This window comes from Elephas maximus, chromosome X (assembly GCF_024166365.1).
Source record: "Elephas maximus indicus isolate mEleMax1 chromosome X, mEleMax1 primary haplotype, whole genome shotgun sequence".
Classification (NCBI taxonomy): Eukaryota; Metazoa; Chordata; class Mammalia; order Proboscidea; family Elephantidae; genus Elephas; species Elephas maximus.
In genome coordinates this window covers 99,871,327-99,898,493 of record NC_064846.1, presented here as the reverse complement: position 1 = coordinate 99,898,493, position 27,167 = coordinate 99,871,327, and the positions used below count along the sequence as shown (strand labels likewise).

Below are 27,167 nucleotides of genomic sequence, written 5' to 3'. Positions count from 1 at the left end.
GAAATCATGTTTGTCTTCTTCAACACTGAGTCCTTAGCACTTAGAACCCTGACTGGCAAACAGTAGCCACTCAATAGTTACAGAAAAAATAAATCCAGAAGGTCTGGGATGTAAGAATAATCTTTAATTTTGTGAAGGCTGATGTACAAAAGCAAGCCTCTTAACTTTAAACATATAGATGTTCAATAGACTTTAATTGAATTAAATGATTAATAATAATAGGAAACACTTATATAGTGCCTACTGTGTGCCAGACCATGTGTTAAGAACATTACACCCACAAGCTCACTTAATCCTTAAACAACCCTATGAAGTGGATACTAGTATTGTCCCCATTTTACAGACGGGAAAACCAAGGCATAGAAAGTTCCCTGACTTGTAAGTGGCAGAGCTGAGATTTGAACACCAGATGTCTGGCTCCAAAGTCAATGCCCCTCACCACTACAGGCCTCTCAATGAATGCTCAAACTGAGATCCAGGAAGATAGAGCAATTTCCAAAGGTGTTCCGGGAAGGACATGGTGGAGGTAGGACTGGAAGCCAGGTCTGATCTCTGTGCAGTGCTTCTCCCACTCTTCCATGTGGTATCTGGCCGCTAATGCAGAGCCCCTGGAAATAGAGACACAAAGAGGAATCTGAGAGGTGTATATACTTGTGCAAAAAAATAGCACTAGTAGAATAGGTGGCTCTCAGCGGAAGACAGGAGGAGCCAAAGGAGCAGCCACTAATGCAAAAGCAAGTGTGGCCCCTTTCTTAAGCAGGGAAAGATAGTGTATTGCTTCTCAAAGGTCCTATCTGGGCCTACCCATTCTCTTTTACTGCACTAATTTGTCAGGGCTCCCCACAGCTAGAGCCACCTCGAAGCCATTTCTGCTTCATTGCAATTGGCTACACATGGAGATAGAACAGGTAGGCTACATATAATGTAGATAAGACAGTCTGATCTGGAAACCCGTGTGTGTGTAGGAAGTTGGGGCGGGGCAGAGAGCAGGGAAGACTGGTGGAAAGATTAGGAAAGCCTAAAAGTCCCCAGCAGGTAAATACACTCGGTGATAAGTGATTACAGCAAGTACCTATAGTTAACTCTGCTTAAAAGGTTCTAGCCTTCTGTCAGGGCTTCTTGCCACAACACAACAGCACCATGGCCATGGGCTTCTTTTCCAGGCTGGATCTTCAGGAAGGCCTCCAAACCCTCTCTGTTTTGCAATGGATCCCATCCTATGTATTGTTAGGTAAGCGAACCTTAGGGGCTGGAGGGCACACGGGAACAGGCCAAGAAAGAGGCCAGGAATCTCCAGATGAGGAGGGATCCAAAGAGATCATCTAGGTGGTCCCCGGACTCTGGGAAAAACTGTCTCCCCACCCAGAAAGACAGCCACTGCTGTGCTCACCAGTAGATTTCTCTTCTTCCAACAGAGGGCACAGAGGCCAGGAATGAGGCTGTGGCCATTCTAGTTTAAAGATCACCCCAGCCTGCTCAGAAACTGTACCCTATGTAGTAGCTGAAGAGAGTCATATTTGGGGATGGGGAGAGGAGAAGGGCCTTCCAGAGGGCGTGTTACTAGGTAAGTGCAAGGGGATTTTCTAGTATAAGGCTATGGTAAGAGAATTCTGGAAACATGAGGAATGCCTGTGGCTCATTAGACAGAATTTTCTGAAAGGGCCAGTTATTCAGTGGACTTAGGGCACAGTAGTCATTAATAACTTAGGCACAGTAGTCATTAGCACTGGGCAAATGGGCCAAGAGTTCCAAGCTTTGCCCTGCTGGAAACCAGGGCTTTGTGAAAACACAGAACCAGTTTGAATGTTTTCTTTCTTTCACCTGCATTTTTAAATCTTTGCACAAGAGAGGCAGCAGGTTTTAGAGTAGGGTGGGGTGGGGTTGTGTTCCCTGAGCACATTGGGAGGCTGAGTTGAGATCATGACAAGGGGAGAGAGAAATGAAGAGAAGGCTCCCACAAGATTGTGAGACTAAACAAATAGGGCAGAGCTAAAGCAAGCTAGGAGACTAACCCTTTATATTCGTAGAGTACTTTACACACTACAAAATGCTGTCACATGGCACAGAGCTGGTGGAAGAGGCAGTGCAAAGAGATGTGTCGCAGGCCTCTTGCTGCATGTCCCAGTGTCATGGCCCAACTGAGCTGCAGAGAGAAGGAGTGTCATAGTTTGAGGTCTTTGCTCAAGGCAGCCTACTCTGCCTTCTTCCTTTCTTCTGGGTTTTTCTGGGATGCACTTGGGCTGACTGTCTACTAAAAACAGGATAAACACACTTATAGCTAAGTGAGCGTCTCAGGCTCATTTGGCACCTATGGCCTTCCTTACAGTCTGTTTTGCCTGATAGGAACATAACTGCAATGACTTTCTTTTAGTTATTATTTTGCATGGTATATCTTTTTTCATCCTTTTCTTTTCAACCTTTCTGCACCCTTATGTTTTAGAGATATCATTTGTAAATAGCCTATGACTGGCTTTTTTTTTTTTTTTTTTTAGTACGGTCTTTCAATCATGGCATTTATATTTAATGTACTTAGAATATATTTGGGTTTTAATCTACCATCTTTTTTTTTAATTTGTCCCACCTGTTCTAGCTTTATTTTTCTCTCCTTTCTTGACTTCTTCCAGGTTATCTTTATAATTCGATTTGTTTCTCTCTACTCTTTCAGATGTTATACATCCTATTTCCATACTTTTAGTGATTATGCTAGAAATTACAACACAAATTCTGGATCTTACCAAAGTATCTCTAGCACCTAACATGATGTGATGCCCACAGAGGTGCTACGACTTTCAAGTCAGTTCAATTCAACAGTGATTGGGCAAATACTAATGATAAGGCCTTAGGCTGCCCTTGCTGAGACTACAACAATGAATCAAGCAGGCTATGACTCCTTAATATCAAGTAGCTGAGATAAGCTAATCATTCATTCAACCATTGTGCAAATTTTATGTGTCTGTATACTGAGGCACCGTGCCAGGCCCTGGACATATACACGAATCACTGCAATGTAAGACAGGCTGTGGTAAGTGAAAGAAAGAGCCACAGCAAAGTAATATTAGGGTGTCAGAGAAAGAAAATATTACATGAAGTTGAGAGGACCAGGGAAGGCAAGAATGGAAAGCAGTGTGGCATGGTGAATGGAACGTGATCCCTGGTGTTTATCACACTTGGATAACAATTAGCTATGTGACTTCAGACAAATACTGTAATCCCTCTAAGTTTCAGGATCCCCATCCTCTCAACCTAACCAAACCAAAAACCTGTTGCCGTTGAGTTAATTCCGACTCATGGGGACCCTATAGGACAGAATAGAACTGCCCCATAGTTTCCGAAGAGTGTCTGGTGGATTCGAACTGCCAACCTCTTGGTTAGCAGCCATAGCTCTTAACCACTACCCCACCAGGGTTTCCCCGCTCAGCCTAGTCTACAGTATATACTCCATACAGAGAAATTTTCTTCCTTCCTTCCTTCCTCCCTGCTTTCCTTCCTTCTCTTTCTTTCCCTCTTGCCTTCATTCCTTCTATCTTGCTCAGAGCCTCGCTCCGTGCTTCTTCTCCTTGAATGTTGTTCAGAATCATGGCTGATTACTGAGCATTACTGAACAAAGGAAACGAGGGGAGAGGAAATAGAGAAAAGGGAGAGAGGGAGGAGGGAAAAGAAAGAGGGAGGAAGTGAGAACAGAGGAATGATATAATGGATTGGGGGGGAAGTGGAATGCCAATATTCACAGCCCCTAGGATTAGGCAGTGGCCCTGACAGCCCACTTCCATTTGGAGGATAGCTCTCATGTGTCTCTTCCTTTCTGGGTTTCTATCATCACCTGCCTAAACTACTGCCTAAAATATCTTCTTTCCTGGCCCCCTAGCCTCTACTCTCTACCCTCTTCAATCTAGTCTACTGCTTGCCCCAGAAGAGCCTTTCAAAAGCATTTTTGATCACATCCCTCTTCTGCTTAAAAATAGTCAGTAGTTTCCCACTGCCTACTGCACAAACACAAACGTGTTAGCCTGGGTACTGAACGCCTTCCTCCACTTTCTGGCTCTAATCCCCAACCAGCTTTTCTCCCTACTCTTTCCCTATGTGAACCTTGTATTCTAGACAATCTATTCATAGAACAAATGGGAGTGCGTGTTTCCTACTCCTTCACCTCTGTTTCCATTATTCCCTCCACTGGAAAGGTGCCCTAATCTCTCTTCCTGGACTATCCACAGACAACCCTCCTTTGAGATATTCCTCAAGTCATACCTTCTCTGCAAAGGATTTCAGGCAACCCCAGACTACCTCACCTCTGAAAATTCAGAGCACTTTGTAAAAAGTGGCTGGGTGGCAGCCCTTATATCCTTTCTCCCCTCTCCACAATAAACTCCATGAGAAGAGGAACCATATCTTATCACTAGCATATTTCTCACCCAAGCTTGACACTAAATTGAGGGTCTTTCTATATTTCTTCTTCCTCAGTAGAACCTTTAAGTCCACCTTTCATTCTTTTTTTGATTCCCTTGGACATCCTTTTTTTGGTGGGCCTGCCCCCTTCCTCTTGTTTCTGATACTACAAAAAATGGAACACAGTCTCGAGAGTCAGATAAACAAGTTCTGCCACTCACTTGCTATGTAACTTTGTACAAGCAAGTCACTCGCCCTCCACTGTCATAAAAACAGAGCACGGTACCTGCTTCCCAAGATGATTCTGAAGATCAGTGAGGTGAGAAAATCTTCAATAGATGTTAATTTTCTTTCTTTCTATTATAGAAATTGACATTACTTGGAGTCCAGTGACTCTACTTCATAAGACACTGCCAACCTTGCCACTTGATTCACAGAGGAGTGACAATTGCTTTTGAGGGAGGCATGAGTGTACTCTGATTTCACTATACCTACAGAGAGAATAGGAATCCTGATGGTGCAGTGGTTAAGCACCCAGCTGCTAACCCAAAGGTTGGTGGTTCGAACGCACCAGCCACTCTGCAGGAGAAAGAAGTGGAAGCCTGCTTGCATAAAGATTACAACCTTGGAAACCCTATGGACAGTTCTACCCTGTCCTATAGGGTCACTATGACTCGAAATCAGCTTGATGGAAACGGGTTTGTTTTTTTGTTTGTTTTTGTTTTTTACAGGTAGAATATGAGTACATTCAACTAGGTCCTAGAAAACTAGGAACATAGAGACTTTGATGCATTCCTAGCATTTCCACAGACCCCTTCAAGGCATCTTTCATTATTCCATTTCCCTCATCGCCTACATCTATCTAATCAGCTGCCATACCCTGAAAATTCTACCTCCATGGTATCTTTCAAACTGGTTTGAGAAACAGTGACCTATTTCAAGTTCCTATTGCCTCTCATCTGAATCACTGCAACTCTTAGCTGATCTCCCTGCCTATAGTTTCTCCTGCTCCCACAGTTATCCCAAATTATCTTCCTGAAACACAGGTATGAATGATCATGCTACTCCTTTGCTTAATAACCTTCACTGGCTTCTGGTTCCCTTTTAGGCCAAATCTCCCCAGCTTCCTACTCCATGGCTTCCCCATGCTCCTATACACTTGCAGGTTATGGTGCTACTCACAGGCCTTGGAATCTTCTGTCACTAGGCCTTTGTTCAAGCTCTTCCTTGTGCATGGAAGGCCCTTTCTCCACCAATCCATCTATCAAAATCCTACCCTTCCTCCAAAAATCAAGTTAAATTTTACCTTCTACAAGGAGCTTTTCCCAGATTCCCCAATAGTAATGAATAATTCTCTTCTTTGGGTTCCCATTTGAACCCTAACTATATGGTTCTTACTGTCTGGGACATATCAGTTACTTATGGTATCAATCTTTCCCACTAGACTATGAGTTTCTGGAAGGCAGGAACTTTGTTTTTTACATGTATTTATATGAGTTAACACACATAAAGTACCTAAAATAGCTCTTGGCACATAATAAAATGGGGACAATGAAAATATTTGCTCCCTTCATCCTTCTCCTTCAAGTTCCCCACCCTGTCCTCAAAGCTTGTAGCACAGAGAATTCACATGAGGAGGGCTCGGGCAATTACTAAATTACCTTTTACTTCCATAGGTTCTTATATTTATAGTTAGTTTTCATTCAACAAACAGTCACAAAGCCAAACAAATGCCTCTTTGACAAACTAGCCATGTTCTTGAACTTCTGAAGGCTTCAAGCCAACTGACTAGATTTGGCAGGCACCACTAATGCTCAGATTTAGGTCATTGTCCTGAAACATCATGCTTCCATGTATAAGGACAATGGGTTCTCACCTTACACTGGAAGCACCTGGTTACCTATGACCTTATACACACATGCACACCCCGTAACCCTCAGAAGGCCTTTCTCTGTTTGGAATAAGGGCAGTGGTTTTCTCTTCCTGTTACCTTTCACCTGCCACTTGGAGAATTTTGAAATCAAACTTCTCCCTCTGCTGCAATTCAATATAACAAGTATTTATCAAGAGTTACCCTATGCTGGGCACTGTGCTAAAGGCTGCTTTCAAGTAATGTGTGGAGGATGTGCGGAGGTGAGAGCCCTGAATTCTGAGCAGGTGAGCAGCAAAGACATCATCAAGGAGATGTTTAAGCTAAGCCGTGAAAGGTGAGAGAATTTTTATAGGCTGAAATTTGGATAGAGGGAGAGGAGGACAAACAAAATAAGGCGTAAAAAAAAATAGAGATGTGAAAATACATGGTGGCTGAGGAAATGGGGAGTAGTCTAAAGTGACTGAGCCCCTGTTTCCCATATTTCAGCCATTTGCATCCCATCTTCTGGTTCCTTCCACATTTGTGTACCACCTATGCTATTATTAACACTTTTTTCCCCAAATTAACTCATTTTTGTAACCTAATACATTTTTAAAGGAAACTTGCATCACTGCCGGGAATGATGAGCTTGATGTGCTAGATTAATTTTTATTCACTACACATTACAAGGGAGCCCTGGTGGCACAGTGGTTAAAGTGCTTACCCACTAACTGAAAGGTTGGTGTTTCGAACCCACCAGCCACTCTGGGGGAGAAAGATGTGGCAGTCTGTTTCCATAAAGATTACAGCCTTGGAAACCCTATGGGGCAGTTCTACTCTGTCCTGTAGGGTCGCTATGAATCAGAATCAACTTGACAACAACAGGTTTGATTTTGGATTTACAGATTACAATAACTTTCTTTCCATCCACAGATCACTTCAGATAACCTGGCATCCCTACAGCAGTACGAGGACCATATTTTGAGGCTAGGAAGGTGTTTGGGGCTAGTCCACAAAGGGCCTTAAGTGCCAGGCTAACATGTTCAGACATATTCTATCAGCAGTGGGAAATATTGAAGGTTTTGGAGGAAGCAAAAAACATTATGTAATTGTGCTTTAAAAAAAAAAAAACCCGGTTTCAGCATGGACAACGGACTGGAAGGGAAAAGATCAGCAGCTGAAGAGCAGACAAAATGCTGCAGTCCAGGCCAGAGGAGATCAAGTCTGGGACCAGGGCAATGGCAATGGACCTGAGGCAGTAGGATGGATGGGAGAGATTTTCTGGAAAGGGAGAAAAGTCAAGATGGCGCCAAGATATTCAACCTGTGACATTCATCCTTAGGTTTGAAGGATGAATAGGAAAATCAACCTCAGGCAATGAGTTGGGGGAACAGCATTTAGCATGCACAGAAGCCCTGAAGCAAGAGAGCATAATGAGTTGGAGGAAGTGAAAGAATAACAGTATGGTGAAATGCAGAGAACAAAGAGGTGGCTAGGGGTTGGATCATGAAGGGCCTTGTAAGCCAGGGTTAGGAGGCTGGACTTGATTCTGAAGGGCCGTGGTGACAAAGTCAAACTTCTATTTAGCATGCTGGCTGCATCATGGCACAAACGGAAAGGGGGAGTTATTGCTTAAGGGGTATCCCCACTAGCAGCGGATGAGGGTTCCAATTACTCCACATCCTTGTCAGCATTTGTTGCCTTCTGTTTGCTTTTGCTTTAAATCTTAGCTATAATAACAGAGGAAACCCTGGTGGCGTAGTGGTTAAGAGGCCGGCATTCAAATCCGCCAGGCGCTCCTTGGAAACTGTATAAGGTCGCTATGAGTCGGAATCGACTCCACGGCAGTGGGTTTGGTTTTTTTGGGGTTTATATTAGTGAGAGTCAAATGATATTGTGGTTTTGATTTTCATTTCCCTAATGACTAATGAGGAGGTTTTCTTAAGGATGATGAAAAAATTTGAAAACAAAGAGTGGTGCTGGTTGTACAGCATGATGAATGTAACTAATGTCACCTAAATGTACACATCAAAATGGTTGAAAGGTCAAATCTTTTTTTTATTCACTTTTTTATTGTGGATATATATATATATAACCCTATGGGGCAGTAGTACTCTAGCCTACAGAATTGCAATGAGTTGACATCAATTCGACAGCAAAGGATTTTGGAATGACTAATGACATTGATCATCTTTCCATGTGCTTGTTGGCCATTTGTATTTCTTCTTTGAGGAAATGTCTATTCAAGACCTTTGCCCATTTTTTGATTGGGTTGTTTGTCTTTTTGTTGTTAAGTTGTAGGAGTTCTTTACATATTCAAGATATTAAACCCTTATCCAACATGTGGTTCCCCCAAATTTTCTCCCAATCTCGTTGTCTCTTTATTTTGTGGTTAAAGTCCTTTGTTGAACAAAAAAAATAATAATTTTGATGAAGTTCTATTTCTCTATTTTGTCTTCTGTTGCTTATGATTTTGGTGTTATATCTAAGAGTCCGTTGTTAAAAACCAGGTTCCAAAGTAATACCCCTATGTTTTCTTCTAAGAGTTTTATGGGTTTAGTTCATGCATTTAGGTCCTTGATCCTTTTTGAGTTCATTTTCATATATGGTGTGAGATATGAGTCCAGCGTCATTCTTTTGCATGTGGAAACCCAGTTGTCCCAGCACCATTTATTGAGAGACTATTCTTTTCCTGTTGCATGGACTTAGCACCCTCGTCAAAAATCGGTTGACTGTGGATATGTGCGTTTATTTCTGAACTCACAGTTCTATTACATTGGTTTATGTGTCTGTTCTTATTGCAGTACCAGACTGTTTTGATTATCGTAGCTGTATAGTATGTTTTGAAATGGGGAGGTGTGAGTCCTCCTAATTTGTTCTTCTTATCCAAGATTGTTTTCACTATTCTTGGCCCCTTGCAGTTCCATTTAAATTTCATAAATTTCCATTTCTGCAAAGAAGGCTGTTGGAATGTTGATAAGTATTGCACTGAATCTACAGAGCACTTTGGGTAGTATCAACATCTTAGCAATGGTAAGTCTTTCAATCCATGAACATGGAATGTCTTTTCATTTATTTACGTCTTCTCTAATCTCTTTCAGCAATATTTTATAATTTTCATTGCACAAGTCTTTCACATCCCTGGTTAAATTTATTCCTAAATATTTTATTCTTTTAGATGCTATTGTATACAAAATTTCTTTCTTTTTTATTGTACTTTAGATGTAGGCTTACAGAGCAAATTAGTTTCTCATTAAACAAGTAATACAAATATTGTTTTTTGACATTGGTTGCCAAACCCAAGACAGGTCAACATTCTCCCCTGCTTGACCTGGGGTTCCCCATTACCATCTTTCCTGTCCCCTTCTGCCTTCTCATTCCTGCCCCAGAGATGGTGTGCCCATTTAGTCTCATTTTGTTTTATGGGCTTGTCTAATCTTTAGCTGAAGGATGAACCTCAGGAGTGACTTCAGTACTGAGTTAAAAGGGTGTCAGGAGGCCATACTCTCAAGGGTTTCTCTGGAATTTTCTTTTCAGATTTAACAAATTTCATTTTTAACAAAGTTGCAAAAGCAATTCAATGGAGTAAAGATAGTATTTTCAACAAATGGTGCTGGAACGATTGAGCATCTATGTGCAGCAAAATGGACCTTGACCAAAACCTCACACCTTATACAAAATTTAACTCAAAATGGATCATAGATCTAAATGTAAAACTATAAAACTTTTAGGAGAAAACCATCATAACCTGAGGTTAGGCAGAGTTCTTAGATTTGACACCAAAAGCACAATCTGTAAAAGAAAAAAAATTGATAATTTGGGGTTCATCAAAATGTAAAAATTCTTCTCTGAGAAAATCTCTGTTAAGAGAATGAAAAGACATACAGACTGGAAGAAAATGTTTGCAAACCACATACCTGACAAAAAAAGAATGTATCAAACCCAGAATGTATAAAGAACTCTCAAAACTCAACAGTAAGAACAATGAGATACCACTTCACCCCTATTGGAATGGCAATGATAAAAACAAACATACAAAAAAATGGAAAACAGCAGATGTTGGTGAAGTTTTGGAGAAACTGGAACCCTTATGCATTGCTGGTGGCAATGCAAAACGGTGCAGCCACTGTAGAAAACTGTTTGGCAGTTCCTCAAAGACCCAGCAATCCCACTCCTAGGTATATATCCAAAAGAAGTGAAGGCAGAAATGCAAACAGAAAGCTGTACACCAATGTTCATTGCAACATTTTTCACAGTAGCCAAAAGGTGGAAACAACCTAAATGCCCATCAGCAGATGAATAGACAAACAAAATGTGGTATAGACACACAATGGAACACTACTCAGCCATAAAGAGAAATGCAGTCCTGATGCGTGCCACTACATGAATGAACCTTGAAAACATTATGCTGAGAGAAATAAGTTAGTTGCAAAAGGATAGATATTTTATGATCTTACTTCCATGAAATAAGCATGTATATAGAAACCAAAGATTATTAGTGGTTACCAGGGTTGGGAGGGAAGGGGAAAGAGGAAGTTTTTGCTTAGGGAGAATTGAGTTTACATTACTGGTGGTAGGATGATTTGGAAAAGGATAGCAAGAGTGGTTGTACAACTTGAAGAATGTAATCGATGTCTCTGAATTGTACATGTAGAAATTGTTGAGATGGCATATGTTTTGTTATGTATATTTTCAACACAATAAAGTTAAAAACTAAAACTCAACAGTAAGAAAAGAAACAACCCAATTAAAAAAATGGACAAAAGATTTGAACAGACACCTCACCCAAGAAGATATACAAAAGGCAGATAAGCACATGAAAAGATGTTCAGCATCATTAGCTATTAGGGAAATGCAAATTTAAATTATGAAAATCTACACCCCTATTTTTATTTATTAGAACGGCTAAACTAAATTAGGAGCCTAACTTATGTGAACTTCCTCCTTGATAATCCACTCCAAGGCTCCTCACTTGAACATGGACAAGATACATCTCATGATGTCAAGGCTGAAATATTTAAGTGAGAATCACACATAACATACAAGCGCTTATTCTCCATCCTTCCTCCCTCAGATACCTTTGCTTTATGTCATGGAACTCCTTGTTCCGTGAGCTTGGAATTCCATAGGCTTTAGCTCTTTTGTGTTAGGCCTCTGTTTCTTCCGTCTCTTTAAATCTCATTCCTGTCACCATGAGTGGCATTGATGACACTCAAACAGGCTGGGTCTGAAAGTTTTGCTCTCAAAGGACACTTTTGGTCTCCTGAGGTAACACCTGCAGTTGCAATAGATTCCACAAGGTGAATGGTGCTTACCCAGATATGGCTCTTGGCTAAACTTTCTTTAGAACTGGTAGATAACTGAGGGAGATCAGATATAAGGGACACAATCCATCTATGCATTTTAAATAACATCACATTTAAGTAGCATTATAAATACTGACTAAAATATTAATCATTTAAGTTTACCTATTATTGAAAACAGAAAACGTTTATTTATACATGTATTTATGTATGCATCCAGTCTACAAATATTTGTTGAACACTTACAGTGTACCATGCACTGTTCTAAGTACTGGAATTTCAAACAAAATTTATCTGAGGCAAGACATAAAAGAAACGATATACTTAGACTACCTTGAATTAGTAATGGTTCTTATTTAACCTTATCTGAGTGTCCTTCAGAAGCTTAACCAGCAAATTTACTCTCATCCTTAACGAAGATCACAGGTAGTAGGACTTTTATCTATGGCAGACTTCCCGTAAAATTCCTTCCACCATTATTTCCTGTTTAATTAACATGCTTAGAACAACCATCTCAGCCACTTCTTGTACGGGAATTCAGCCTGTCACTAAGGTTTCTTCTACCTCATAACATGATTTTAAAAAAAAATCTCCATTCAGTCTTTTTCTCTCTAATTTCATCCAAATCCAAAATGAAAGAGCCAAACCTGCTAGTAGGTAACTCTTGAGTTTCTTCCCTTTCTCTGAAACTTTATCCACTGGGATGTGGTTTCCTGGTCAAAGAAGCAGTTCTCTTAGCTAGGTCTTTTTTTAAATTCACAGTATGTGTGCTTAGCCCCTCTGTCTCATGAATGCAGATTTTAAAATAGAGTTCAATTCCCACTGCTGTGAGATGTAACATATTTGCATTTCACAGCCTGCTGTGGCCCTTTGCTAACAGAGATAAACTTTTCCCCTTGTGAGCCTTTGGGGCATTTTGAACATGACAAAACAGAACCACAGTAAAGCAGTTTCTAATCCATGTTTTCTTCTCAGCATCCAATAGCCTGTGCGTGGCAGGCAACCCCTCTTCACTGGAATGTGCTGACTTGGCAATTCAACAAAGGAAGGAAGGTCAAGCTCTTAGAAAGGATTTCCTGAGGACCCAGGATGGGAATGTCAGCCACCGGCCAGAGGCGCTGTTCTTTCCCCTTGTCGAGTAAAGCTGCTTGCTCTTTGACCCCAGCTGAGGGCATACTCTGAGAACTTTGTGGTTTGGTTGTTTCCTCAAATTAAAAATTTCAGCCATCAAGAGGACCCAGATCCAAGGGCGCAGAGATCAGTTTTGACCACAACAGAGCTAGTCCAGTGGTGGGGGGAGGGAGAGGAAAGCGCCACACCAGCCTTAACTCATTCCTTCAGAGATCAGGGTTATGACAGATGTGCTGAAACTTGAAGGGAACTGAATAACATAAACCCTTTGTGTCCCCTCAGGAGCTATTCCCATTCTCTTTATGCCTTACTTTCTGGTGTTCACTAAGTTCTGGACCTTGGCCATGTTCTTGTTAGCCTGGCTCGTCTATGATTGGAACACTCACAGTCAAGGTGAGGGGAAGGGGCAGAGCGGTGGTCCCTGTCTGTGCAAAGGATGGAAAAATGACTCCAGGGCCATAGAGAAGGAGGTAGAGGGAGAGAGTGGGAAAGGCAGAGGGAGAAGAGGTGGGGAAAGAGAGGAACAGGAAAGACAGGGGAAAGGAGGGGAAAAAGTGGAGGGGGGAATGGAGAGTGGAAAATGGAGGGGAGGGAGAGACGAGCAAAGCTCAGCAGGGACAGAGATCTCTGCCAGATTGCCCAAGAAGTATTAAGAGGTTGAGGTTTCTGGGGCACATGCCCCCAGCCTCAGGCTGTCTCCCTTTCTCACTGGCTCCAGAGGAGCAAGGGTTTCTTATGCCTCGGGGGCTGGATTCAGGGACAGTATCTACACCTTTAACAGAGCCCTGGTGGTGCAGTGGTGTTGTTGTTGTTGTGTGCCATTGAGTCGATTCTGACTCATAGTGACCCTATAGGACAGGCTAGAACTGCCCCATTGGGTTTCCAAGAAGCAGCTGGTGGATTTGAACTGCCGACCTTTTGGTTAGCAGCCTGAGCTGTTAACCACTTCACCACTGGGCCTGGCAATAGGGTTGTTATGAGTTAAAGTCGACTCCACAACAATGGGTATCTATATCTCTGAGCCCTAGAACTATGGAAGTGTGAGAAGGAGGACTCTCCTGTGACCAGAGGGTAGAGAGTTTGGCAATGCCCTACCTCTTCTTCCTTCCCTTCTGTTTCCACAGGTGGTAGGCGTTCAGCTTGGGTACGAAACTGGACACTCTGGAAGTGTTTCCGAGATTACTTCCCAATAAAGGTAACCACTCTAGCTCTGGGTGCTCTCAGTCCCTGTTTCCCAGAATCCCCCCACCCCCAGCTTCACGTTTGCAAAGACTTTGGTGGCCAGCAGTGAAGGTCAAGGCCCAGAAGCATAATGCAGAGCAGAGGTCCAAGATGGATGGGCAGGTGGGGGCCAGATGGAGAGCAGGTTTTCCCCACAGTGGCAAACCCAGGTCAGCATTTCTGAATATCACGACCCCTGGCAGTCTTATGACCATGATGATATCCCAATAAACATGGATTTGGCACTCCTCAAGGGAAATGCAGGCTAACTGCTGGGGCTGAGCCTACAGCTACTCTCTTCCTTCTTCCTATCCAATGCTCTGACTCGATCTCCTTTAACAGCTGGAGAAAACTCATGACCTCTCTCCCAAACACAACTACATTATTGCCAACCACCCCCATGGAATTCTCTCTTATGGTGCCTTCATCAACTTTGCCACTGAGGCCAATGGCTTTTCTAGGATATTCCCAGCCATCATCCCTTCTCTAGGGACCTTGGAGGGGGTCTTCTGGATCCCAATTGTGAGAGAATACGTAATGTCAATGGGTGAGTATAAGAAATCATCCCATTCTCTGACGCACCTTAGGGCCCCAGCCCCAATAAACCCTAAGAGTTCAACTGTCACTCCTGCTGGAAGAGGGGTTGGTAGAAAATGAGTCCAGAACACACTGGGCCAGGAACAGGAGTATGATGCCAAACATCAACTTCTGTCCAAGATTTGGGAGGAAGTTAGGCAGCAGTATAAGTTACGGGCTTTCCTAAGAGTAACCAAGAATCCTTTCAGAGGAGGAACCTGAAGTGGTGAGTTCAGAGTCAAAGCCAAATTGGAAAGCAGAAGATGAAAGCCAAGTATCAAACACAAATACACGAGAAATAAGGCATAAATGGGGCAGCTCATATGAACTTTGCCAGACTTTTTCTGGGATGTCACTTGGCTTCTTTTGGTCAGTCATTCGTGCAGCAGCTCTCATTCCAGGATGTCTTAAAGACATTTTAAACCCTCTTATACTAGCTGGTCTGCTCCTGGCCCGTGCACTTCATCTCCTGGGAAACCCTTCACCCTTGCATAAGGTACCAAGGAATAAAGGATAGGCATCCATCAGAGTTCAGGACAGCTTCCCAATGGCAGGCCTTAAGCCAGGGCATAGTGACAAATATCCTTCTCTTTGGATGAATACCCATCTTTCTGGACACCAGAAAATAACTGAAGCCAAACATGGGAAGGTAAGATACACGTATCTGGAGGGGCCAGGTGAAACCACTTGAGCCCCAAAGGCTGTTTATGCTTCCCTCTGGGGTTGACATGGCCCTGAAGCAGGGATCTCTCTCAATGATTGGAACCTGGAAGAAATTTCTGCCATGCCAGGAGAGAATAAAAGACAAGCACAGGGCAAAAATGTGAGATGAAATGAAGAAAGACTCTGTAACTATTGTTGAACAACAGGATATCAGCCTTATTCCATTGTTCTTCTGCACTTAAGTTTGAGTTTGGTTTTAATTAGCCTCCTGGGTCTGTCTACTCTCCAGAAACTCCAGCTAATGGCTCCCCTATGGCAGGTTGCTCTTAGGGAGAAAGCAGGTTGGTGGTAGCTAGATCACTCTTACAAGAGTGAACTCTGAAGGGTCTCCAGTGCTGCCAGGCAAGCAGAGTTGAGGACAGCAGTGGTTCAAGGATAGGGAGGGAAGAGGGTGGGCTCAAATACTATTGAGCTGAGAGGTAGTAGGCTATGGGAGCAGATAAACTCAGTGCAGCCCCGACCATAGGGGTACAGACCTCCAGGGTAAGGAGCTGACTCTAAGGATCAATCTCAGTCTAGGGCTAACCCAGCATGTGGATGTCAAAGACAGAGAAGGGCGGAAACAGCAATAGTTAGGAAACAGAATTGTCTCCACTAGGAAGAGCCCAGAGGAATGCCTTACCCAATTCTCAGGCACCAAGTTTGTTACGTCACTTGATTCTTTGGTTTCACAGGTGTGAGTCCAGTGAGTGAGTTGGCCTTGAACTACTTGCTGACCCAGAATGGCTCAGGCAATGCCGTGATTATTGTGGTGGGTGGAGCTACTGAAGCCCTCTTGTGCCGACCAGGAGCCTCCACCATCTACCTCAAACAGCGCAAAGGCTTTGTGAAGCTGGCACTGAAGACTGGGTGGGTCCCTAGGTTCTGGCACTCTCCAGGATGGTGCCCTCCCTGAGAAACCTGTTAGAGGGGGCCCCTCTTCACTCCAATTGCTTCTCTCTACCCCTCTCATTTCATTTAGAGCAGGAGCCACAGCCCTTACACTGTGCTTTAAGGGTGTTTGGGCCTCCAGGCACATTTTGGTGGGCACTTTTGGAGAAAGAACAACAGAAGATCTTTTATTTTCTACACATTAACCTGGTAGGCTGAGGGACTGGGGGAAGGGGGCCTCACCCATTAACCCGTTAACCTATCAAGGGCTTGATGCTATTGGGATCACAAAGGTAAATAAGACAAGCTTACTGCCCTCAAAGAGCATACAAGCTGGTTTGAGGAATAAAAATTTTTTTTTTTTTTAGGAATAGAATGTATTAATTCAGCAGTTGTTGAACAGCTTTTCAGGAATAGTATAGGAATGAGGATATAAAAATAAATAAAAGCTGGTCCCTGCCTTTAAGGAACTCACAGTGCAATGGGGAAGACAGACACATGCACATATAATTACCAAGTATATCCAAAATCCAACCACTTCTTACCACCTCGACTACCTTCCCCTGGTCTAAACTACTGTTATCTTTCTCCTGGATTATTGCCTCCTAATTGGTCTCCCTGCTTCTAGCTCTATCTCCTCCATCCTGCAAGATCCTAAATCGTCTGGTCCCCAGCCCCCTCTCTGACCTCATTAGCCGCTACTCTCCCCATTGCCCACTCTATTATGCAACACTGGGTTCTTTGCTGTCACTCAAACAGGCCACACACTCTTGCCTTAGGGCCTTTGCTGTAGCTGTCCTCTCTGCTTGGAACACTATTCCTCCAAATGACTGCTTGGCTCATTTCTCTAACTCCTTCAAGTCTTTGCTCAAACATTATCTTCTCAGTAAGGTCTACCCTGACCATCCTGCTTTATTTTTTTTCCTGTTGCACTTATCATCTTCTATGTATCATCTATTTTATTTTTATTTATTTATTGTTTATTGCCTGTCTTCCTCCAAGAAAAGGTAAGCTCCATGAGGACAGAGTTTCTGTGTTTATCTGTTGTATTCACTGACGTATCTCCAGGGCCTAAAACAGTGCTGGCAATTGAAAGAACTCAAATATTTGTTGAATGAATTAAGTGCTATAATAGAAATATGTTCAATAATTGATGGAAAGACCTTGATGCATAAGTAGGTGATATTTGAATTGTGAACTGAAATACTTGTAGGAGTTATAAGTCAGAACTCAGGCATTCGATGAGAACCTACTGTGCCAGGCCCTTGGAATTCAAAGATGAATAAGACAAAGTTCCCACCTTTAATTGGCTTGTGGTCTACTGGGGAAGCCAGACAGGTAAGCAGATGACCATAATAATATAGGGTTAGTGTAGTGTTAATGTAGGGTAGAGGAAGCATTAAGTGAGGGATTCCTAGTCCACACTGGGGGAGATTAGAGGTGGTCAAAGAAAATTGCTCCAAGGGAATGAAATACGCACTGAGTATTGAAGGGCAAAATATAATTAGTCACATGAAGACAGAGGGAAGGCATTTCAGGCAGAAAGCAGAATGTACAAAGACACATAGATAAGAGAGAACTTGGCACCCCTGGTATGGCTGAGAAGATCGCAAGGAAGGAGTGGGGAGTTCGTCAGTTTGTCATACTGTGGTGACTTGTGTGTTGCAATGATGCTGGAAGCTATGCCTCTGGTATTTCAAATACCAGCAGGATCGCCCATGGTGAACAGGTTTCAGTGGAGCTTCAAGACTAAGACAGACTAGGCAGAAAGGCCTGGTGTTCTACTTCCAAAAATTAGCCAGTGAAAACCCTATGGATCACAATGGAACACTGTCTAATATAGTGCTGGAAGATGAGCCCCCTAGGCTGAAAACCAAAAACCAAACCCAGTGCTGTCAAGTCGATTCCGACTCATAGCGACCGTATAGGACAGAGTAGAACTGCCCCATAGAGTTTCCAAGGAGCTCCTGGCGGATTCGAACTGTCAACCCTTTGGTTAGCAGCTGTAGCACTTAACCACTACGCCACCAGGGTTTCCCATAGGTTGGAAGGCACTCAAAATACACAGTGGCCGCAACAGTGGGCTCAAACATACCAAAGATCATGAAGATGGTGCAAGGCCAGGCAACATTTCATTTTGTTGTACGTGGGGTTGCCATGACTCAGAACCAACTCAACAGCAACTACCAACAACAAAGCAGTGTGGTACAAAATGAGGAGCTATGGAAGAGCTCTAAGCAGAGGAGTGATATGCCCAGATATGCACTTTAGGAAGATTGCTCTGGATGCTGGGTGCAATGAAGGCAGTTAGATCACTTGCAATTAGTTTCTTCTCATCATAGAACAAGGAGCAGCAGCTCCCCTTAATGGGTTCAGGTGAGAGGATATGGTATGTCAGGAATGGGCCACGAAGTTGGAGATGTTTGATGCTTGGGCTTTTTTCCTGTAATGGGAAGGCGGAGAGGTTTCCCACCTTGGAGAGGGCTTTGCTAGGAAGCTTTTTCGGAGAGCTCATACTCTTACCCCCTCTCTGCAGGGCACACCTTGTCCCTTCTTATTCCCTTGGAGAGAATGACGTTCACAACCAGGAGACTTTCCCTGAGGGCACATGGATAAGATTCTTCCAAAAAAGATTCCAAGACATATTCAAAAAAATCCTGGGTCTAAATTTCTGTACCTTCCATGGCCGGGGCCTTACTCGTGGATCCTGGGGCTTCCTGCCTTTCAATCGGCCCATTACCACTGTTGGTGAGCTTTCAAGCACCCCAGACCACCCTGGTCCTTGACCACCCCCTCCCCAGGTCGTCCATTAAGTCCTAGGGGACCCGGCTCACAGCTGGGATGGGCAATGGGAATTCCAGTGGGTGTGGTTGAGGACAAAGTGGGAGGACAGCTAAAAAGGTAAGGGTTATGGCCATGGGGTGGAGGGTGGAGAAAGAGTTCGACAACTGCCATGATAGCATTATTATTCATGCACATTCCTTCAGCTCTTTTCGGAGCTTGCTTTCATTTTCTTGGGAATGCTTGGGATTACGTGATTGGTGAATGAGGGACAGGCTGGGGCTGGAGCAGAGGGAAAGAATGAAGGAGAGCGGACCCAGATACTGATTTCCAGTACATGTTCCCCTCTGAGGAATGGATAGTTTGAATGGATTAGGGGAGAATCTGATACTGAGGATTGTTTCTTCTCCTCTTCCATAGTTGGGGAGCCCATGCCAATTCCCAAGGTTCAGAATCCCAACAAGGAGACAGTGGACAAGTACCACGCTCTCTACATCAGTGCCCTGCGTAAGCTGTTTGACCAGCACAAAGTTCAATATGGCTTCCCTGAGACGCAAGCGCTGACGATTATATAAAAGGAGCCCTTACTAAACCCCCAAAGCTGTGAGGGATCCAAGTAGGGCTACAGGGAAGGAAGACTTTGGGAGAGCAGAGGGTCTCAGAGATGATGGGGGCCAAACCAGAAAGTACCTAAAGAATCAGGGTCCTAGCAATGAAATTCTGTTCCAAGTGGCTGAGGCAGGCTTTAGAGAAGGAACCAGCAGGAGAGCAGAGGGCTGGGGAGGGTTGGCTAGCAGAAGTGACTCTATCACCCCTGGTTTTTCTAGAGCAATAACCCAGTTTAGGAAGCAGGGTCTTGTGAGTCATCCTTTCTACAATTTTTTTTGCCCCCTGACTCCAGCCTATTCTCTGATCAGAGTAATTAGAAGCCAAAGAACACTGTGCCCCTTCCTCCTAATCCTTAGTGTTGTTGTTGTTAGGTGCTGTCGAGTCCGTTCCGACTCATAAGTGACCCTATGTACAACAGAATGAAAAACTGCCTGGTCCTGCACCCATAGTGGTAGCCACTGTGTCAGTCCATCTTGTTGAGAGTCTTCCTCTCTTCTGATGACCCTCTACTTACCAAGCACGATGTCCTTCTCCAGGGACCGGTCTCTCCTGATAACATGTCCAAAGTACATGAGACTAAGTCTTGCCATCCTCTCTTCTAAGGAGCAAAATCCTTAGTGACACCATCACTATTCAGGTTTAGGCTTACAGCCTTGTCTAGAACAAGGGTGGTTTGTTTCCTCACAGGTCCTTTCTTTACAACTGGGGAAATTCCACAAGGTAAAGTGGGGGCTTTGACTATGGACTTATGACTCAAGCAGACAGGCTTCCCCCAGGAGTGACAGAGTTCTAGACTATGACAAAAGCTTTTGTACCCAATTATTCTGTTTTTCTCTAAAAATAAAACTCTAAATATATAAAACAAGGTGTGACTATTTCCTAATTATTCTGTGGTTCACTTCTGGGCTTCCCTGAAACCTAAGATTTTCTCTTTTGGCCAGAAAGCTAGTGTATGGAGAGCCATTTTCCTCTTCTCCATCTACTCTTTACATTGCCCTTGACAGAAAGGTGAGAGAGTGGAACTAGAGCTTCTGCACCGTGTCGGAGACAGGAGCAAAACTATGGCAACTGGCACAAGTACCCACTGAGTACCAATCTCTCCTGATGCCACATAACCACCCTGGATCAGAGGGAGGAAAGGAACCACAAGACCATGTACCAGCTGAGAGTTTTCTCTTTGTCATGTACCTACTGTGTACTACACCATTGCTTTCATAATCTTTGTTTCTTAATGCTAATACCAACCCTGTGAGATGAAGATTGCCATCATCTCCATTTCACAGTAGCTAAAACTCAGAAAGGTTAAGTAACCTGCCCAAAGCTACACAGTTTTGTGTAGAGCTGAGGCTCAAACTTGGAAAAAAAAAACCCCTATGCCATCGAGTTGATTCTGACTCATAGTGATTCAAACTCAGGCCTTACTAATTCCAAACCAAAGCTCTTTTCAATACACCACTATGCCTCCCATTCCTCATTTTCTGGAGAAATATTTATCAGCTTTGTTGTCCTAATTAAAGTCCCATGACACCTCACCTAAATTAGCTCATAACTGTGGACAAAAATAATACAGATTCTCCTCAGAGTGGTCACAGATTAGGTCCCAGGAAAAGTAATGGATTAATTAAAAAAAACTTTGCACATCAATGTAATAGAATTGAGAGTCTAGAAACAAACCTACACATTCCTGGTCAATTGATTTTTGACAAAGATGTCAAGATCATATAGTGGGGGAAAGAGTAGTCTTTTCAACAAATAATGTTGGAAGAACTGGATACTCATCTGCAAAAAAATGAAGTCGGACCCCTACCTCACACCATATAAAAAAGTTAACTCAAAATGAATCAAAGACCTAAATGAAAGAGTTAGAAGTATAAAACTCTTAAAAGAACACATAGGAGCAAATCTTCATGACTTTGGATCAGGCAATGATTTCTTAGACTTCTGTAAAAACGGTGTGGGGATGGTGTTTGACATCATCCAATTTCACAAGGGGGGAGGAAAATCAAGACCAACAGCCCAAGGTTGATTCCTATGAGGTGCAGGTCAGACATGCCTTCTCTCTCGGCCATCTTTACTAATTCTGACACCAACTGTCCCTCTCACAGCACTCTCTACTTCCCTGCTACTTTCAATTATTTATTACAATGGCCACACAGAACTCACAGACCACACTCAAGATTATGGGGTTTATTAGAGAAGTAACTTGTGGCCCAGTGATTAAGAGCTACAGCAAGCTACCGCTGCTAACAAAAAAGTCAGCAATTTGAATCCACCAGCTGCTCCTTGGAAACCCTATGGGGCAGTTCTACTCAGTCCTATAGGATCTCTATGAGTCGGAATCAACTCAATGGCAACAGGTTTGGGTTTTTCTGGGTTTTAGGAAAGTAACAGTTACAATTCAGGCTCAAGAATACTCAGGAATCCAGGCATAAATCCATCCACATATGAGCAGCTGATATTTGACAAAGGTCCCAAATCAGTTAAATGGGGGAAAAGACAGTCTTTTTTTAACAAATGATGCTGGCATAACTGGATAGATATCCATCTGCAAAAAAAAGGAACAAAACCTATACCTCACTCCGTACACAAAAACCAACTCAAAATGGATCAAAGGACTACACATAAAATCTAAAACCATAAAGATCATGGAAGAAAAATAGAGACAATGCTAGAGGCCCTAATACATGGCATAAACAGTACACAAAATATTACCAACAATGCAGAAGAAAAACTAGATAACTCGGAGCTCCTAAAAATCAAATACCTATGCTCACCCAAAGATTTCACCAAAAGAGTAAAAAGATTACCTACAGCCTGGGAAAAAGTTTTTAGCTATGACATTTCTGACCAGTGCCTGATCTCTAAAATCTACATGATGCTGCAAAAACTCAACTACAAACAGACAAATAACCCAATTAAAAAATGAGCAAAAGATATGAACAGACACTTCACTAAAGAAGACATTCGGGTAGCTAACACATACATGAGGAAATGCTCATGATCATTAGCCATTAAAGAAATGCAAATCAAAACTACAGTGAGATTCCATTGTCACTCCAACAAGGCTGGCATTAATCCAAAAAATACAAAATATCAATGTTGGAGAGGTTGTGGAGAGACTGGAACACTTATACACTGCTGGTGGGAATGTAAAATGGTACAAAAATTTTGGAAATCGATTTGGCACTTCCTCAAAAAATTAGAAAAAGAACTACCATACAGTCCAGCAATCCCACTCCTTGGACTATATCCTAGAGAAATAAGAGCCTTTATGCGAACATATATGCACACCCATGTTCACTGCAAGACCGTTTACAATAGCAAAAAGATGGAAGCAACCAAGGTGTCCATCAATGGATGGATGGATCAATAAATTATGGTATATTCACACCATGGAATACTATGCATCGATAAAGAAGAGTGAGGAGTCTGTGAAACATTTCATAACATGGAGGAATCTGGAAGGCATTATGCTGAGTGAAATTAGTCAGTTGCAAAGGGACAAATATTGTATAAGACCTCTATCTAAGAATTTGAGAAATAGTTTAAACAGAAAAGAGAATATTCTTTGAAGGTTACGAGAGGGGAGAAGGAGGGAGGGAGGGAGGGGGCTATTCACTAATTAGATAGTAGATAAGAACTATTTTAGGTGAAGGGAAAGACAACACACAATACAGGTGAGGTCAGCAAAACTGAACTAAACCAAAAGCAGTTTCCTGAATAAACTGAATGCTTCGAAGGCCAGCATAGCAGGGGCTGGGCATTTCAGGACCATGGTTTCAGGGGACATCTAAGTCCATTGGCATAATAAAATCTATTAAGAAAACATCCCGCATCCACTTTGGAGAGTGGCGTCTGGGGTCTTAAAAGCTAGCAAGCGGCCATCTAAGATGCATCAATTGGTCTCAACCCACCTGGACCAAAGGAGAATGAAGAACACCAAGGACATGAGGTAATTACGAGCCCAAGAGACAGAAAGGGCCACATAAATCAAAGACTACATTAGCCTGAGAGCAGAAGAACTAGATGGTGCCTGGCTACAACCAATGACTGCCCTGACTGGGAACACAACAGAGAACCCCTGAAGGAGCAGGAAAGCAGTGAGATGCAGACTGCAAATTCTCGTAAAAAAGACCAGACTTAATGGTCTGACTGAGACTAGAAAGACTCCGGTGGTCATGGCCCCCAGACCTTCTTTAGCCCAGGACAGGAACCATTCCCAAAGCCAACTCTTCAGACAGGGGTTAGACTGGACAATGGGATAGAAAAGGATGCTGGTGAAGAATGAGATTCTTGGATCAAGTAGACACTTGAGACTATGTTGGCTTCTCCTATCGGGAGGGGAGAGGAGAGGGCAGAGTGGGTTAGAGGCTGGTGGAATGGACATGAAAAGAGAGAGTGGAGGGAAGGAGCAGACTGTCTCATTAGGGGGAGAGCAATTAGGAGTGTATAGCAAGGAGTATCCCCCACATGTGTGTCAGTTTGTCGTACCGTGGGGGCTTACGTGTTGCTATGATGCTGGAAGCTATGCCACCAGTATTCAGATGCCAGCAGGGTCTCCCATGAAGGACAGGTTTCAGCTGAGCTTCCAGACTTAAGACAGACTAGGAAGAAGAACCCGGCAGTCTACTCCTGAAAAGCATTAGCCAGTGAAGACCTTATGAATAGCAGTGGAACATTGTCTGATATAGCACTGGAAGATGAGCCCCCCAGTTTGGAAGGCACTCAAAAGATGACTAAGGAAGAGCTGCCTCCTCAAAGTAGAGTCAGCCTTAATGACGTGGATGGAGTAAAGCTTTTGGGACCTTCATTTGCTGATATGGCACAACTCCAAATGAGAAGAAATAGCTGCAAACATCCATTAATAATCAGAACATGAAATGTACATAGTATGAATCTAGGAAAATTGGAATTCGTCAAAAATGAAATGGAACGCATAAACATCGATATCCTAGGCATTAGTGAGCTGAAAGGGACTGGTATTGGCCATTTTGAATCAGACAACCATATACTCTACTATGCCGGGAATGACAACTCGAAGAGGAATGGTGTTGCATTCATCATCAAAAAGAACATTTCGAGATCTACCCTGCAGTACAATGCTGTCAGTGATAGGAAAATATCCATACGCCCACAAGGAAGAACAGTTAATACAACTATTATTCAAATTTATGCACCAACCTCTAGGGCCAAAGATGAAGAAATAGAAGATTTGTATCAGCTGCCGTGGTCTGAAATTGATCGAAATGCAATCAAGATGCATGGATAATTACCGGCGATTGGAATGCAAAAGTTGGAAACAAAGAAGAAGGATCAGTAGTTGGAAAATATAGCCTTGGTGATAGAAACAATGCCAGAAATAGAATGATAGAATTTTGCAAGACCAATGACTTCTTCATCGCAAATACCTTCTTTCACCAACATAAACGGCGACTATACACGTGTATAAAAAAAAATTTTTTTTCTTTTTTTTTATACACGTGGACCTGGCCAGATGGAACACACAAATCAAATTGATTGCATCTGTGGAAAGAGACAATGGAAAAGCTCAATATCATCAGTCAGAATAAGGCCAGGGGCCAACTGTGGAACAGACCATCAATTGCTCATATGCAAGTTCAAGCTGAAACTGAAGAAAATCAGAGCAAGTCCACAAGAGTCAAAACATGACCTTGAGTACATCCCACCTGAATTTAGAGACCATCTGAAGAACAGATTTGATGCACTGAACACTAGAGACTGAAGACCAGACCAGAGTTGTGGAACAACATCAAGGACATCATCCATGAAGAAAGCAAGAGGTCATTGAAAAGACAGGAAAGAAAGAAAAGACCAAGATGGATGTCAGAGGAGACTCTGAAACTTGCTCTCGAATGTCAAGGAGCTAAAGCAAAAAGAAGAATTGATGAAGTAAAAGAACTGAACAGAAGATTTCAAAGGGCCTCTTGAGAAGACAAAGTAAAGTATTATAATGACATGTGCAAAGAGCTGGAGGTGGAAAACCAAAAGGGAAGAACACCCTCGGTGTTTCTCAAGCTGAAACAACTGAAGAAAAAATTCAGACCTTGAGTTGCAATAGTGAAGGATTCTATGGGGAAAATATTAAACGAAGCAGGAAGCATCAAAAGAAGATGGAAGGAATACACAGAGTCAGTATACCAGAAAGAATTAGTCAATGTTCAACCATTTCAGGAGATGGCATATGATCAGGAACCGATGGTACTGAAGGAAGAAGTCCAAGCTGCTCTGAAGACATTGGCGAAAAGCAAGGCTCCAGGAATTGATGAAATATCAATTGAGACGTTTCAACAAACAGATGCATTGCTGGAGGTGCTCACTCATCTATGCCAAGAAATATGGAAGACAGCTTCCTGGCCAACTGACTGGAAGACATCCATATTTATGCCTATTGCTAAGAAAGGTAATCCAACCAAATGTATGTGGAAATTATAGAATAATATCATTAATATCACACGCAAGTAAAATCTTGCTGAAGATCATTCAAAAACAGCTGTAGCAGTATATCGACAGGGAACTGCCAGAAATTCAGGCTGGTTTTTCAGAAGAGAACGTGGAACCAGAGATATCGTTGCTGATGTCAGATGGATCCTGGCTGAAAGCAAAGAATACCAGAAGGATGTTTACCTGTGTTTTATTGACTATGCCAAGGCATTCGACATAACAAATTATTGATAACATCGCCAAGAATGGGAATTCCACCAGAACACTTAATTATGCTCATGAGGAACCTTTACATACATGAAGAGGCAGTTGTTCGGACAGAACAAGGGGATACTGATTGGCTTAAAGTCAGGAAAGGTGTGTGTCAGGGTTGTATTCTTTCACCATACCTATTCAATCTGTATGCTGAGCAAATAATACTAGAAGCTGGACTATATGGAGAAGAACGGGGCATCAGGATTGGGGGAAGGCTCATTAGCAACCTGCTTTATGCAGATGACACAACCTTGCTTGCTGAAAGTGAAGAGGACTTGAAGCATTTACTAATGAAGATCAAAGACCACAGCCTTCCGTATGGATTGGACCTCAGCATAAAGAAAACAAAAATCCTCACACCTGGACCAATGAGTAACATCATGATAAATGGAGAAAAGATTGAAGTTGTGAAGGATTTCATTTTACTTGGATCCACAATCAACAGCCTTGGAAGGAGCAGTCAGGAAATCAAAAGACGCATTGCATTAGGTAAATCTGCTGCAAAGGACCTCTTTAAAGTGTTGAAGAGCAAAGGTGTCACCTTGAAGACGAAGGTACGCCTGACCCAAGCCATGGTATTTTCAATCGCATCATATGCATGTGAAAGCTGGACAATGAATAAGAGTTTACGCCTTTGAATTGTGCTGTTGCAAAGAATATTGAATATACCATGGACTGCCAAAAAAAACGAACAAATCTGTCTTGGAAGAAGTGTGGCCAGAATGCTCCTTAGAAGCAAGGATGGCAAGACTGCGTCTTACATACTTTGGACGAGTTGTCAGGAGGGACCAGTTCCTGGAGAAGGACATCATGCTTGGCAGAGTACAGGGTCAGTGGAAAAGAGGAAGACCCTCAACCAGGTGGATTGACACAGTGGCTGCAACAATGAGCTCAAGCATAACAACGATTGTAAGTATGGCGCAGAACCGGGCAGTGTTTCATTCTGTTGTGCATAGGTTTGATATGACGCGGAACCGACTCAACGGCACCTAACAACAACA

General features: G+C 42.8%; 1 protein-coding gene across 1 annotated transcript; it reads left to right on the top strand.

Annotated features, from left to right (window-relative positions):
• The first annotated feature begins 1,140 nt into the window (after positions 1 to 1,140).
• Positions 1,141 to 19,415, top strand: DGAT2L6 (diacylglycerol O-acyltransferase 2 like 6). Its single transcript, XM_049871691.1, has 7 exons — positions 1,141 to 1,231; positions 12,952 to 13,062; positions 13,794 to 13,864; positions 14,233 to 14,437; positions 15,864 to 16,038; positions 18,596 to 18,807; positions 19,261 to 19,415. The coding sequence occupies exons 1-7, from the start codon at positions 1,141 to 1,143 to the stop codon at positions 19,413 to 19,415; spliced, it is 1,020 nt and encodes a 339-aa protein (XP_049727648.1).
• Positions 19,416 to 27,167: the final 7,752 nt, after the last annotated feature.